Source organism: Arvicanthis niloticus, chromosome 1 (genome assembly GCF_011762505.2).
Source record: "Arvicanthis niloticus isolate mArvNil1 chromosome 1, mArvNil1.pat.X, whole genome shotgun sequence".
In the NCBI taxonomy this organism is placed as follows: domain Eukaryota; kingdom Metazoa; phylum Chordata; class Mammalia; order Rodentia; family Muridae; genus Arvicanthis; species Arvicanthis niloticus.
This window is the reverse complement of record NC_047658.1, coordinates 89,999,520-90,015,105: the sequence shown is the minus strand read 5'-3', so window position 1 is coordinate 90,015,105 and position 15,586 is coordinate 89,999,520. Positions and strand designations below refer to the sequence as shown.

Here is a 15,586-nt window from a genome sequence, read left to right as displayed (position 1 = left end):
TGAGGAACCTGGACATTTTCATTCTGTAAAGTGGGAAGCTAAGACATTCCGCCTAATGTGGATGGGAAAGAAATGAAGATTTGTGTTGTTTTTAAAAATTAGAGAGCTAATCGATACAGAGACTGGAATGAGCTGGATAAATCCTTACCTATCATGGCAGGAAGTCAATAGATTATAAATCAAAAAATAGAGAGATGAACATATGATTTAGAGATATGGGAATAAACACAGGGAGTATCAAATCAGAAATGACTTTTTAAAAAAGCCATTTCTGTGGCTCTGAGGGTTGAGTCTCACAGAAATTGTCAAATTGTAATGACAAAGGATTGTCATTACAAACCTTTCTTTATATTGGATTTTAAAATTCGATGAAGATTAAGTGTCTTAGTAAGTTGAAATATGCCTTAGTTACTCTTCTATTGCTGTAATAAGACACCATGACCAAGGCAACTTAAAGAAAAAAAGAGTTTATTGGGGCTTATAGTTTCAGAGGGTTAGAGTCTGTGGCCATATTGGCTGGGAGCATGGCAGCTAGGTGCTAGAGCAGTTGATGAGAGCTCACATTTTGATCTACAGGCACAAGGCAGAGAAAGTGAAACAGAAATGGTATGGGCTTTGAAACCTCAAAGTCCCCTCCCAGTGAGAAGCCTCTTCCAACAAGGCCACACCTACTAATTATTCCCAAACAGTCTAACAGTTGGGGACTAAGCATTCAAATATATGAGCCTATGGCGGGTATTTTCATTCAAACCATCACATAAGATCAGTCTCTGAAGGCTTTTGAGTAAATTAAGAACAACATGAACTTGAAGAGAAAAATATTCTCTCTGTTAAGTGTTGACAAATGACACAGTAAAGCAGCAAATCAGAGAAATGCTATCTTTTAGCCATTTAACAAAGTATGAACAGCAATCATTTGAATAAAGGGACAGGGAGAGATTGTTTGATTTTGTTTTATACTGAGGTCTGCTTTTGTGTTAAGTTTACATCCTTCAAAGTGTTTTAAGAAAAATATAAAGGCTATGGAAATAGTTGGGTGGCAGAGAGCTCACAGAACATCTTGAGCTTCATCCCCAGTACTGTAGAACGAGATCAAAGGCATGCAACAGGGAAAATTCTACTCAAAAGAATATAAGAAAAACCAACTATCTAGGATTTTGAAAAAGTTTAACCATGAAAAAGAGGAACTGGATATGGCTATGTACAACTACAATCCCAGATCTTGGGAAACTAAGGCAGAAAGAGCTCAAGTTTAGAGCCAGCTTGGGGTGTAAAGTAAGGTCAGGGCCAGCTGGAGATAGAGTGTGACTCTGTCACAATGAAGTGCACACATACACATATACACACATATACACATACATACACACATACAATACACACATATACATATACACACACAGGCATGCATGAATGCACACACACGCACACACACACACACACACACATGGACACCCCCCCCCCCCCCCAAACACCCTTGACATGCCTTCATGGAGAAGTTGCTGCTTTCCTGTTCTCACTGCCCTCTGCTTAGCTGTAAGAACCCAGGAGCTCTGATCATTTATATCTCCAGCCAGCACTGGACAGGTCAGTCCTCTGTGTACCCTATACAGTTCTTTTTGTGTACTTGGCATATGCCGTTTGAGCACCGAGTGAGGCCAGTCACTTTGAAGACTCACAGCCCTAAGAACATTTCCATGACAACCCGACATTGACTAATCCAGGAACTCCTCCTCTTAGCAGCAGGAGCTCCACCCACTGCTTGCCTCTTCAGCAGCATCTTCTCCATACAGCTGGGAGCAAAGACAAGAACCTGGCCTTCCTTATGCTCTGCCGCATGTGTCTTACGGACATGGCATGGTGTCTAGCACATGGTGGCAGCTTGACAAGTGCTTACAGAGCAAGGAACCCAGGCCGAGGGTCCCTCTGCTGGAAACCACTTAGCTTGCATCTCTTGTTGGATTTCTAGGCTGAGCAGGGGACCTGCATGGGAGGAGAAGTCGGTAGGAGCTGGATAGGACTAGGAGTTCAATGGAAAGAATCTGTGGGTTAAGACGTTACTCAGCAGGAAGAATGATTCTAAGCACTTTGAGAGGTTCACTAAGTACTCAACGTGTTTCTCATTGACGTCACTTGTATGATTTCCCCCAAATAAGAAATAAAGTGCTGAAAATAAGGGACCATAGACTTGTCTTCAGAGAAGGGAAGAAGAAAGACAGTTCTGAGATATTAATTATTCTGTTGTGCCTGTCACAGAGAAGAGTGGGGGGCAGGATGGGCAACCATTTTGAAGACTAGACTTAGTATTCTTATCTAACAAAAATCTAGAGAGACCCTGGGGCGATGTGCAGCAAATGATACCTCTGAGAAGACCCAGAGCATGTATGAGGACCTGGGTTCAATCAATCCCCAGTACCTGGAGCGAGAGGGGGAGGGAGGAAGATGAGCAAGAGAGAGAAGTGGGTTGAAAGGGGAGGAGGGAGGAGATAGAAAAAGAAAGGGGAGGAGGGACAGGAGGGGAGGAGAGAGGAAAAGGAAGTAAAAAGAAGTGAAAGGAGGAGGGAGAAGGGGGTAGGGCTAAAGAGGAATGGGGAGGAAGGGGTGGGAAGAAGAGAGGAAAGAGGAACAAATGGGAGGACCAGGGAGGAGGACGGTGATGGTACAGGCACATTCCACTCCTTCCTAGGCTCTGAATCCAGGCCCTGTGTGAGCTGTATGCCAACATCCCAAACTAATCTGCTTCTCTCCTTCTCGACGCCCCCTCTCAGCCTCACTGGACTTCTTGAGCATCAGGCACAGATCCCCCTCAGCCTCTGCAGTCGCTGTTCTTCCACCTGGGATGCCATTCCTCACAGAGCCACTCTACTTGTTTCCTTATGGCCTTTCCACTTTGAACTACATGTGACCTTCTCAGTAAAGTCCACCTTGACCACAGTATATAAAAGTTTATTCACACAAGCCCACAACACCCTCCCATGGCATACCTTCCCTCTGTTAGGACTGGATTCTTTCTTTCTTAAGCCAAAGAGATGTCCTTACAGCAGAACCCCAGGGACTATAACCGGAAATTCATCTTTGGTGTTCCTGGCAGGGGCATTGGAGCTGATTTCCGTGGTTTCAGACTTTAGTATTCTAGGTCTGCCACCTCCTGCTGCTCAAGAGTGAAGCTAGCACTCATCACACACACACACACACACACACAGAGAGAGAGAGAGAGAGAGAGAGAGAGAGAGAGAGAGAGAGAGAGAGAGAGAGAGAGAGAGAGAGAGGGGGGGGCATTCCAGCCCCACACAGCACACCTTTAACTCCAGTTAACACCATTACCTTTTGATATAGTTTTTTCTTATTTGCTAAAGACTTAGAGCATTTTAACCACAAACAGATTCCTCTTTGGTAAAAAGTAATACTTTGAAAAGAAAGTATTGTCCACTAATAAACAGCTGTTTGGTTCTATGTCCTGCACTTTTCAAGGAGTTGAGAGGATTTGTTTTAAATGTGTGTCTACAGTGACTCCTCTGAACTAACTTCCATGGGGGACAGGAGAATTTTTGTAATGGATGGGGTAGTGGGAGGTATCTCCATAGCTACCCATGATTTCTAGAATATTACTTTAATTTAATACGTATGTATCATTGTATTTCTAGGACAGAAACACACAACTTCAAACAGCATAAGCTACAGAATGCAGAGTGGTGGCGATGCCAGCCCCTACATGTGCAGGTAACAAATACACTGAGAGACTCAGGCATGAGGGACACAAACAGTGTCTGCTGGGTGTGTATGCAATATGTCCACACAGCATGGATTTACTTTTCTTTTATCCTTCCCCAAGTTTGCACCCAGAGTATTGAGAGAGCTTGAAGATGAGACCGTTGGAGAGCTGCATTACATTCCAGGACAACATAGAGGACAGCAGACAATGGCACAGAGATCTCAGAGTCAGAAGAGCCATGCCTCGCAGACTGAGGGCTACTGGATTGTGAGACCTCCCGGCTGGGGTACTACATGTACTATTCAGAGGGTGGTTCATAGACAGTTAAGAATCAAACATCTAAGGCTGAGGAGACAGCAAAATAGGCAAAGTACTTTCTGCACAAGCAAGAGGACCTGTGTTCAGACTCCCAGCAGCCACATGAAATCAGAGCACAGTGGTGTGTGCCTGTAACCCTAACACTGATGGTGGAGAATAGAGTGGACAGGCAGATCCTGGAGCTTGCTGGCTAGCCAGTCTAACAAAACTGTTCAGCCACTGTTGGTAATTAGCACAGGCACACTAGAAGCTTGAGCTGATCAAATTACTCCCCATCCTTCAATGAGCTTAACGCATGTTTTGTGAGAGTATACTACACACTGGGCTCTGTGGCTAAGCTGGTGGTTCCTGCGAATGTGGTGGCCAGAGTTCTTGAATGATGTTTCTTCTAACGTTCAAATTAAATGCTAAAATGGTGGTGTTAGGACTTGCCTACCCTTTGTCTTATCCCAGCTGCCTGTTTTTTTGGCTCACTCTTGCCCCAAATCAGTAAAAATAGAGCTTGGTGGTATATTGGTCTGCTGGCTGGTGTTCTTCTAAGATGGCTGAATCCTTCTAAGTGCTTTGTGAGAAACTGGCCAAAAGCTGATGTCTGCCTGACACTGCATTTAAAGCTCAAAGGAGTCAAATCAGTGATGTGTCCAAAGTTTAATCCCTAGTAAAGAGGACAGTCAAGAATCTAATAGCATCCCCTCAAGCTCCAGTGTGGATGCAGTGGGAGGTGCCTCAGGGCTTGTGCCCACAGCATCTGGTCAGTCTCCTTGTGCTTCTTACATCCAAATGCCCCATGTTTCCTTTGAAAGGGAAATGGCATTGGGTCTGTGGAGGGATGCTTCTTCATAGCCCAGTACTATGGTGTTGAAACTCTCTTGGTTTTTACCTTTTCTTTTCCTGGGCATTGCCTTCTGGATTTATAATCAAAATCGGTGACTCTTAACATTGTGTTTATATGTGGCACATCTGTATATTCTCACTTGTGTACACACACACACAGATGAGTGGGTGTGGTGACCAGGGGCAAATGTCAAGGTATCTTCTTTATCACTCTTTCTCTCATTTTTTTTTTTTTTTTTTTTTTTTTTTTTTTGGAAGCAGGGTCTCTCATGGAACCTGGGTCTCACTAACTCAGCAAGACTAGCTGACCAGCGAGCTACAGGACTTGCCTGTGCCTACCTCCCCAACACTGGTATTACTGGTTTCTACCACCACTCATGACTCCTTTACATGGTGCTGTGGGTCCAAATCCAGTTCCTCATGCTTGAACATCAGACACTTGGCTGATGTTCAAGCACATCCCCATCCCCAGCATTAAGACTTCATGATATCTACAGCTATTGGACGGTTGTGTGCTAGTGACTGACATTAGACTTTCCCTGACAAAGCGAGTGGAATGAAACCCATCCTGGGTTTGTGTGGGTCTGTGCCTTGTATCCCTACCAACTCCCAGGGCTGAGGCTCTGTGCAAATGACTTCATCTCCTTGAGCCTCTGTCTCCTTGCTGATGGCACAGAAAGGCTATCAGTAGACTGGCTTTTAGGATAATCAGCTGATCTTGTTTATACTGAGTATCTAAGTGCCTGGCGCATAATTAATGAGAGACAGCAGATGGGAGGACTTGAATCCCAGCTCTGTATGGAAGTCTAGAAAACGTGGATAACAGTAATATCTATTTTCTGAAGAAGTCATGAGAACCAAGTGATCCTTGTTAAATGCTTGAGTAGAACACTGCTTAAATACTGTAAGTCTGCTGTTAAACAGATAAATAAACAAACATTCAGGGGATGGCTAGGAAAATGAGCACACAGCCCGACACAATAATAGTAACTTGGCATATGGAGGGTGATTGCTCTGTGTCAGCTGCTATTTGTACTGCTTTCTTGTGACTGCCTTCAAGGATTGTTGGAGTTCATTCTTCTACTCCTTTCTTGGAAGCATGTGGATCCACAGGCTTGCCAACAGCATCCCACCCAATTACCAATGTCAGAAAGAAGGAGCATGTGTTCCTTGGAGGTAGACCACTTCATGTGGCCCAGGGTATAGGACCACAGGTAAATCTGCCTCGAAGAGCTGTCAAAGGGTGGAGAGCTTCTAGATAAAGCCGGTCATGTGCATGATTCTAGGGTAAGTGCTGCTCAACCTTTGAATTTTCCTTCATCTGCATATATTTTAAAACTTCCAGTGGCTCTCCTTTTTTGAGGGGGCAGTAGAGCCTTGTTTCCCAACAGCAACAATCTCATGCCCTTTAAGGAACCATGTCTAGAGCACTAAGAGAGAAGAACCAACACTTCTCCTTCTTAGCTCATTGTTGTCACTGCTTGTCTAGCTAATGCCTGAGTGGTAAGACCCTATTTGTTGGCTTTCTTACGAAGGCACAGGCATCTATTGGAGGGCCTTAGGGACCTTTCCCAGTAACATGCTTCCTTGATGTGAAATGACTAACTTTGGACTGTGCTTGCCCATCTCTCCTTGGCTCCTACCACTGGCTTAGCCCCATGCTGCTGAGACTTCAGTTGCCTATACAGTACCCTGTAACTAATTTTTTTAGATTATTTTTAAAGATTGATTTATTTTATGTATCTGAGTACAGGCACACCAGAAGAGGGCATTGGACCCCATTGCAGATGGTTGCAGACCTCTTAACCACTGAGCCATCTCTCCAGCCCCTGAAACTACTTTTAAAGCATGACTGGTGATTGGATTTGGGGCTGACATATAGTCTCATTACCTGGTCACGAGAACTCAGGTAATGTGACTTCTTCAAAGCACTGTGCAGATGGGCCAAGAGCTTTCCAGCTAATGAGTATCTTTCTCCAGTAAGATGCCCAAGCTTCCTTCAACTTACAGAACCTTGTTATCCCAAACAGGTTGCCCATTGTCATGTGCTCTTTCAACATGGTTGTTTCCTCTAAACCTCCTTGCTGAGGTTGACACATGTACAAATGCTACCGAAAACATATCCAAACCAGAGACGAAGTACTAGCCTCTCTTTTCCCTACATGTCCTTGTATGTTGTGAATGATTCTTCTTGGAGCCCAAGGTAACTCACTGAAGGACCACACACACTAGAAGGAAGGAATACTGACATAAGAAAGCTAGCTTGCCATTTTAAAGCAAGTTAATTCTCTCTGACATGAACAAATCAGGAACTAATGGCCAACATATTATTGACAGAACCACAGAAACTGCAAAGAGGTTGAAAAAGGCTTGCTGTTTTTGACAGGCAGGTACCACACTTCGAATCTGAAGTGCCTCTGAACATATTCTGAATGTTTACTCAGCAGCAGGATGCACCATTTGGGGGAGTCCTTGGAATATTTAGACCTCTGTCTGGTAGAACTAGTTCCCTAGAGGAGGCCTTTGAAGGTGATCCCTAGTTCTTGATTCCTGCCACTTTACTCCTGTCTGCTATGATGTGTACAACTGTTCTCTGCATTTATTTTCACTGCCCCATCTCCTGCCCAAATGCCTGGGGGGTGGGGGTGGGGGCTGGGGCCAAGCAATGACTGACAGATCGTACGCTCTGAAACTGTGTTCCAAAATAAGTTTTTTCTCCCTTAAGTTGCTTCTGTCTGGCATCATTTTGGTGATGGCATTTGCACAGTAAAACATCTGGTAAGGAGACAACCAGAGGTTCAGCCATCCCCAAGAGTCCATAGCCACTGAAAGATGGGACCCAGGCAAGACCCCAGACCTTTGCTGTTGCCCTGTACTCTTGGAGCTGTTGCTAAAGATGAGATTGTTTTCTATAGTAGAACAATATGTCTCTTAGGATGTCCAGGACAAAGAAAAAGAAATCAACCTTGGCATTTTTTAAAGCTTCTCTTAAACACTGTTTCCATGTGGAAGTGCTTCCATATTGCAAAGTATAACTTTCAAACTATTAAAAGCACATTTCTCCTAACTTACATAGTCGGCTGATGTCAAGTTTTATTCAACTCAACAGTAAGAATTCAACTCAACCAACAGAATGATAAAACTGGTTTAACAGAGGAGGTAATTTTTTTTCCAGTAACAAAATTTCCAGTAACAGAAATAAGATTGTAAAGTTAAATATAAAAACTGATCAACATGCTGGAAAGCTTAAGCCACTATATTTGGTGTTATCTTTTTTCTACTGACCAGCAATCATTTGCACTGCTCCTGGATAGACATTTATGTTCATTTCCCCAATTTTTGGACTAAATAAACATATAGTTGCTGGATCTGAGTGCATTTCTCAACACACAATACCAATAATTGACCAGTCTTGGAATATAAGTGAGCAGTCTTTCTGGTAGTCCAGAGAATACAATTTCAAGCAAGGAAACCAACAGAGGGATTTCCCAGGTATTTACTGTCTGAGATGGAACCACAGAACAAGGAGGCAGAGTGCTGTCTGGGGTGGGAAGAAGATGCCTGAGGGCTTTGTTCAAGGAGGGCACATCTGGGACTGAAATGTTGATCAGTGAGTTGAGCACAAGACCAGCCTACAAGATGGATAGTTTCCATGGCTGGAGCAGGGTCGTGACTCAAGGTGAACAGGAGGAGTCTGGTGCATCCTACTTTCTATCTGCATACCATTTACTAACTGTGGAAGTGACTGGGCATCTGAGCATTACGTTTTCTGTCGGCTACATCAGTTACATCTGTACTGTGGCAACCGAAATGTCCAACAGGCTTTTACTCTTTACTTCATGGATTTGAGGAAGTCCTGGAGGTCTCAGGAATGGGTGGGGCAGCTTCAGCAGTGGTGGGAAGCTTAGGTTCCTGTTCTGACCTCTACCACTTACCCAATCCTAACTCAACCCACAGGCACAGCTTGCATGCTGCCTTATGACTCTGGCCCACTTTCTTCTTGCTTTTGACTCTTGGGTTTATGGATGAGAAGGAAGAATGGAAAGTACCAGAAAGGCCAGGAGTAGAAAGTCAGGAAGATCTCTAGCTTGTTCTGTGCTATGGCTTAGATAATATGACATGTGAGATCTAGGAATGAAGGAGAAGTGACTGTCTCTAAGCTCTAAGGACATAGAGAGCGTAAGACCCCAGTACCTACAGAAGTTGCATTCTGCCAGGCAATATAAGATAGGAAAAGTGTACATTGACATATTTGAAGGCGTCTAGCACAGGGCTTGGCACAAAGGACATAGTCAACAATCCCCCTCCGTTGTCTTCTTCTTCAACTGCATCTTTGCAGCTTCCCTGAAAGATTCAGAACACATAAATAAAGCTGGAACCCCATCTGGCTGAAAAAAATCAGCCATCTGCAGATTTGGAAATATGGGGGAACTTCTAATGGCTGGCTAAGTTTTTTTTTTCAGTTTTCAGCCAGATGTTTGGTGTCATTCAGGCCCATCTGCAGTAGAAACAGCAGTTTATTGAACTTCCTTTCCTCGATTTGAAGTTCCCTAAGTTATAATCCTGAGTAAGCTTTCTTTTCTTAATATCCAAAGCCTTTTAAATGAGTTACACAGAGTAATTCATGAACTGAATATGAAAATAGAAAACTGCTTTCAATGGCCATTTAGGTAATTTTTAGGGTTCAAAGCTGGCAACGTATGGACAAAATTAAGCTACAATGTAAGTAGTTTGGGTGAGTCCATGTTTTTAAAAGGTGAACTATTTGCTTGTATTTTAAAATTCAAATGCTTTTAATGCCTGATTTTTTTCTTCTTTTTATGTTTATTCTCATGGTGTATGTGTATGTATGTACCTATGGTTACATATGTATGTGTATCTGTATGTGTGTTTGTGTGTGCACAAGTATGTGTGTGCATATGTGGAGACCAGAGTCTGTAGTTGGTTGCTCTCCACCCTATATGCTGAGTCAGGGTCTCTCACCTGAACCTCAAGTTTCCAAATTCAGCCAGTGTAATTATCCAGATTGCTCTGGAAATCTGTGTTTGCCAGGATCACAAGTAGTCTGCCATAATGACTTAGCACTTACATGGTGGAGGAATCTCAACCCTGGTCCATGCATTTATGTAACAAACATTTAACCTATTGAGCTATCCCTTGTCCCATGCTTGGCTAAGTTACCTAACTTATTGTTCATGTGTTTCCTCCCTTGAATTTCAGTTTATTCAGTTCTAAGGTAAGACCTTTAGATTGATACACATTTCCCCAGAGTCAAACTCAATTCAAGACAAATAACAGTTGTTCTTTAGATGGTCTCTCCAACTTGGTACAGTCCCCACTACCATCTACAGCCACAAACATTGAGACCAAAATCTGGTCATCACATCTCCCTAAATATTGTTTTTGTCTACCATACAACTGGGGTAAAAGAGTATGATATGCTTTCTTCACACTTTGCATGACCTGTCAAGGCCACATGGACAGTGGACTTATAATTTCTTAACCTCATCTAAAGGTCTTATCGTAGAACTGAGTAAACTGAAGTCTAAGGGGGGAGAGCAGCATGAACAATTTACATGACTCTTAGGGATAAAATTGTGATTAGTATCCAGGGTTCTTTATTGCTAGGCTAGTGGCCCCTCCACCATCTACATGCATTGCTTTGCATTGATCTAGGGCTTCATTTTATTTTATTTTTTTAATGAGAGAGATGCCTACTGAACACATTCTCATTCAAATTCACACACTGCCTTTGAAAGCATGCAGCAGGTTGGGACTTTGTGAATGCCTTGCCTGCTTTCCAGATAATGAGTCAGGCAATCACTTGGATTTCTCACTGTGGGTGTCTCTGCATAGGTTGATTGGTTTCTCATTCAAAGTGCATCTTTTGCTGCTCTGGGTTTGTTCTTGTCTGGTGGCTCCTGCATCCCTTCCATCGATGCACAGATAAGCTGAATGTTTTCAGATCTGAGACTTCTGAATGGAAAAAAACCATGTGTCTGGGCATTCTCTCTAGTCAATGTTTGTACCGGCAGCAAATCAGCTACTAAAGCTGAACTCGGGCTCCCTAGCAAAGATCTGAGAAGCTGCAGGTTTTAGGTTACATACCACCTGCGAAGTTGAGGTGTATGACCTTGAGCAAATTATGGAACTTCTCCCAGCCTCAGTTTCCCAATCTATAAGGTGAGGATAACAACAGTTTCTGCATCCCTGAGCTCCTCTGAAGATGAAAAACCCAATTGTTCAAAAATACTGAAAACAGTACTACAACATAGCAAGGGTTGAGTATAAAGGACACTCTGCTGGGTCATAGGGTAACAAGACAGAAGTAAGCATCTCTTGCCGTAGTCCTCATGAGCATGCACAGTCATCCCTAGGGACACTGCAAACATTCATCACATGTTGACTCTAATATCATAATTTCTTGAAGGACTTTTAGAAAATTTAGATTCCAGGGATGCACCATAGACCTATGGAGGCCTGGAATGTAGTTGCCGAATCTGATAGTCTATTTTTAAAAAACTTATTCATGAGATTCCAGTGACTAGCCACGTTTGGAGACAATTGATATTATTATTATTATTATTATTATTATTATTATTATTATTATTTTACATTTGAATACTTCTGCTGTTAGGGGACTCATTATTGCTTGAAGCTTCTTACCTAACGCTGGTTAGTTATTTATATTTAGGTAAAACACTGACTCCCTTGAGGCCACAAAGAACATTTCAAATCTCTCTTCCAATTGACAGCCTTTCATAGGTTTGCATACAGCTGTCATGTCCCTCTTGAGTATTTCCTTATTTGGGGCAAAATAGTCACATTGTCTCGTGGCTCTTAAAGTATGAAAAAAGAACTCTTCTCAATTACATGTAAGAAAAAATGATCTAAAATACTCCCTACATAGGTCCTTTGATGTTCAAAGAACCAGAAGATGAGAATGTCGCTGTTCTGAGACAGACAGGAGTTAGTGAATAAAGATGGCTATTTATCTTCATCTGCACAGAAGATAGAGATCCTAGAATACATACTATCTGCTGCATGTGTCTTACCATGCAGAAAACAGAGGCTCTTGCAAATTTCTTGAGCACTTAATGTGTTCACTCCATTAAGAAGAATCTTGGCTTCAAATTTTAGCCAGGCCCATCTGGATGGTAAAACCTTTTCAGATTCACAACGGTTTATGTAGCTTGCCGAATAGAATGCTTCAAAATGTAAGATTTAGCTGAGAAAAGCTATAGGAAGCCTCCAACAAGTTTTTCCAAAAGAATTGACTAGCCCAAGAACACATCTTCACTCCCTCTAATTCTTCCCCAATTTCCCTTCCTAGTTACTCCACTAAAGCAATGGAACACTCAGTTGGGGTCTTGGTCCCCATGCATGAACTCTAGGCACAGAGTAGCATGTTGAAAAAAAGAAGAAATGCTTTTTATGAGGGTTTGAGGAAAAGTTCAGAAAATGTAGGCCCTGATTTTATCCTGACAGACTTTTAAATAAATAAGGCAGGGCGAAGAACGTCAGTATTAGTGTTTAATTTTACATTTCCAGAATATTTCCAAGAGGCAGAATAACTATAAATGACTGAATCTGATGTACTTCTCTATGATTTTGGCTGGGGAAGAGCCTGGTTTTGTTTTTTTGGTTTTTTTTTTTTTTTTTTTTGTGCCACCTATGTGGGCATCATCATAATACCAATCACAGCATTGCAAAACTGATTTGATTCATAATTGACAGCACAGCAAAGGGAATGGTGGAATTTCTCCAAGGTGAATGACCTCATGCTACCCAAGTGCAAATGGTCAGAAAAAAGCACATTTTAGAATTTCTGTCAGTATGCTGGCTACAGTGTAAGCCTGAGTAGTCCTAACTCATGACTATTGATTCCAAATCAGTCATTTCTTGGGTTAACGGAGAGTTAAAAGGGACAAATATCTTAGCTAAGAGTATAGAGACCATTTGCAGCATTACTTGGGTTTTCTGACTTCACATGAAGTAGCCCTTTCCCTCCCGGGTTTCCCCACCAGTTGCAAATCTGTGTTGGAAACAGAAGCAACTGTAGTGGCGCTATAGTCAAGAGAGTTCAGAGCATCAGGACGTGGGAAGGAGGCCAGAGAATGATGCAATATTACACTAGCAAGTGATGTCATAGCATTATTTCCCAAGTAATTTACATAAATGCGAGTTCCCAAGAAACCCTGAGAAATGCCACAGGGAATGCAGGGGAGGAACCAAGGGAGATTGAGGGGAGGGGAGGAAGCCTATATTTTCTTGACTATCACTGTGATAAACTCCAGTGACTTCCTAGAAGCCACAGAAATAACAAAAATCACCAAGCAGACAAATAAAACCCCTTCTTAGTGGCCCTTTAATCTAGTGACTCCATTAGGTATCAGGCTCACAAAGCTTTGATTTTCTTCCTTATTTTTTCACTCCTCCTGATACCCAGGTATCGTTCATTGAAACTGACAGTCACTCTTCGAGCAGTGAAGCAAGTTTGGTACTGACATAGGCTACCTAAGAGCTCCACATTCTAAAAATGGCCTGCCTGCCTCATTATAATTTAGAACAAATCCTCTAATTTTTAAAATTAGAAGCAATGAGACACAATTCTTGGAGTCAGTCTCGTCTAAATGTCAAGGAAATATATTTGCTGGTGATAGGCATGATTTATGAATGAAGTCAGGTGGATAGCAAACACCAAGACTTCAATTTTATTTTGAGCCTAAATAATGAACACTTATTCATAGACGTTTTCTTTAGATGTAGGGGTGTGGGAGTTGGGGTTTACATATTGTTCCCTAGTATAAGTTAACAAAGGAAGTTCATGACAATGTCTAGTTGGACAAAACTCAGAAGAAGCTGGTAAGCTTTTATTGATTAAAAAACAAACAACAACAAAAAACCAGATCAGAGTGCCCCAGGTCAGATCAATTCCTCAGCACCTTCCTGTCTTCTCTCCTTCTGTTCCTTAATAATCCCCCATTCACCAAAATGCAATTAAACAAATCCAAAGTCTCCTTCTCTAGACAGAGAACCAAGCAGTGTACAACGTGCCTAGAGATTCGAGATTAGAAGCTTTCTCAACTGCAGAAGGTGCTTAAGAGTGTTACAAAATCACATCACATTTAGCTTAGACCAAAAACAATCAACAAGACCTAACACTTCCATCCACACAGCACCAGCTTCAGTGGAAGCATAGTCTGGACACTCACACATTTCCAACAACAATTTAAACTATTTTTCTTCCCCTCCATTGTCTCTATTCACCCCCCAACACACGTCAGGACATTAGAAGCAGATCATTCAGAGCCAGTGAGAGGAATTTGTAACTACCTTCCAAGCAGCAGGTCCTCCACAACCCGGAGTGGGTCATTACTTCTTCATTCTTCCTGCTGGTTTCATTGTCACTTGTAGATTTAGTCCTGCACACACCTCTGGAATATAGCCAGTAGTCCGTGCCCACTGCAATGGTCATTAAACTAAAAGCTGCGAAGGCTCCTACAGTGGTGATCAACATCTGGATACCTCTGTCACACATCCTCATAATTCTTCATGGTACTCTGAACGGCTGGGGGTTGGAGGGGTAGATTCAGTGACAGACGGGAGAATCACTCTGCAGCTGGGTAACCTAGGACGGCCTCTTCTAGAAATCCAGATCTCCTTTTGTCAGCATCCACGGGGACTTTGGGAAAGCTGGGATTTCCTGTCTTGAGCTCTCTCCAGTTCCCCGAATCGTCTATGGCCCTTGGGAGGGTGCGGGCTCCAGGGGGTTGGTCCACATCACTGCCGCGGTCAGAGGATTCCTGGGTTGCTTTCATTCCTCAGGAGCTTGGTGAGGACTAGCGTTTGTGCAGGGCATGGCTTCGGAGCTTGGAGCTGCCAGCTTGGTTTGAGATGCGCCTGGTTTCTCACAGACCCGGGAGACTAAAGGCAAAAGAAACCCAGAGAGGTCTGGTGTGTGAGCGTGTGTGTGTGTGTGTGTGTGTGTGTGTGTGTGCGCGCGCGCGCGCGCGCGCGTGTGTATGTGTGTGTGTACGTGTGTATGTGTGTGCGTGCGTGTGTATGTGTGTGTGAGTGTGTGTTTGTGTGTGTGTGCGCGCGCGTGCGTGAGTGTGTGCGAGCGCGTGTGCTGGGGGTGAAGGCGGATGGCAAAAAATAGCTCTTCTGGGAGGCGAGTCGCTGAGAAGAGTGTTCACTGCTTCCCCAGCCTCCCAGGAAAGCTCTCCTCCTGCTCTCCACACCCCCGCGCAAACTGGAGAAAAGGGAGAGTCCTGGGGCGGGGGCCGGCCACTTGCGTCGGAGGGCTGAGGTCCGTGGTGCTGAACGGACAGCTCCCCGCCTGTTGCCCAGCCTCCGGCTTCTCAATGCCGGGTCGTTGGAGGTTTGTGGTGCTGAAGGGACAGCTCCCCTTTGCCGCTGCACTGTTGCTGGTGGAGCTCCTAAGCTAGGAACCTGGGGTGCTGAAGGGGCCCTCCCCTAACACTCTCCTAGTGCGTTCCTAGAACCTGCCTGCTAGCTCTGCTCTGCGTACTCAAGCCCACAAACAAGCAAAGTTTCGGGAGCCCCGGGCAGTCAGCATCGGGGCTCCAGGGCACTGCAGCACGGTGGATCCAGCTGCTCAGAGGGAAGGGTTAAGGACAAGGACCCACAGCGCACTCTGGCGCGCGCCTGTTATCTCAGCGCCCACCCAACGCAGCATTCTCTAATCAACCCTCCTCCTCA

The 15,586-nt window shown here is 43.7% G+C and overlaps 1 protein-coding gene across 1 annotated transcript in view; it reads right to left on the bottom strand.

Moving 5' to 3' along the window:
• Window positions 1-15,205, bottom strand: part of Cacng3 (calcium voltage-gated channel auxiliary subunit gamma 3) — a 94,323-nt gene extending 79,118 nt beyond the window's left edge. Inside the window, exon 1 of the mRNA XM_034508076.1 lies at window positions 14,198-15,205. Within this exon, the coding sequence (XP_034363967.1) occupies window positions 14,198-14,408 (211 nt within the window). The 5' untranslated portion in view covers window positions 14,409-15,205. The remainder of the gene's footprint in view (window positions 1-14,197) is intronic.
• Window positions 15,206-15,586: the final 381 nt, after the last annotated feature.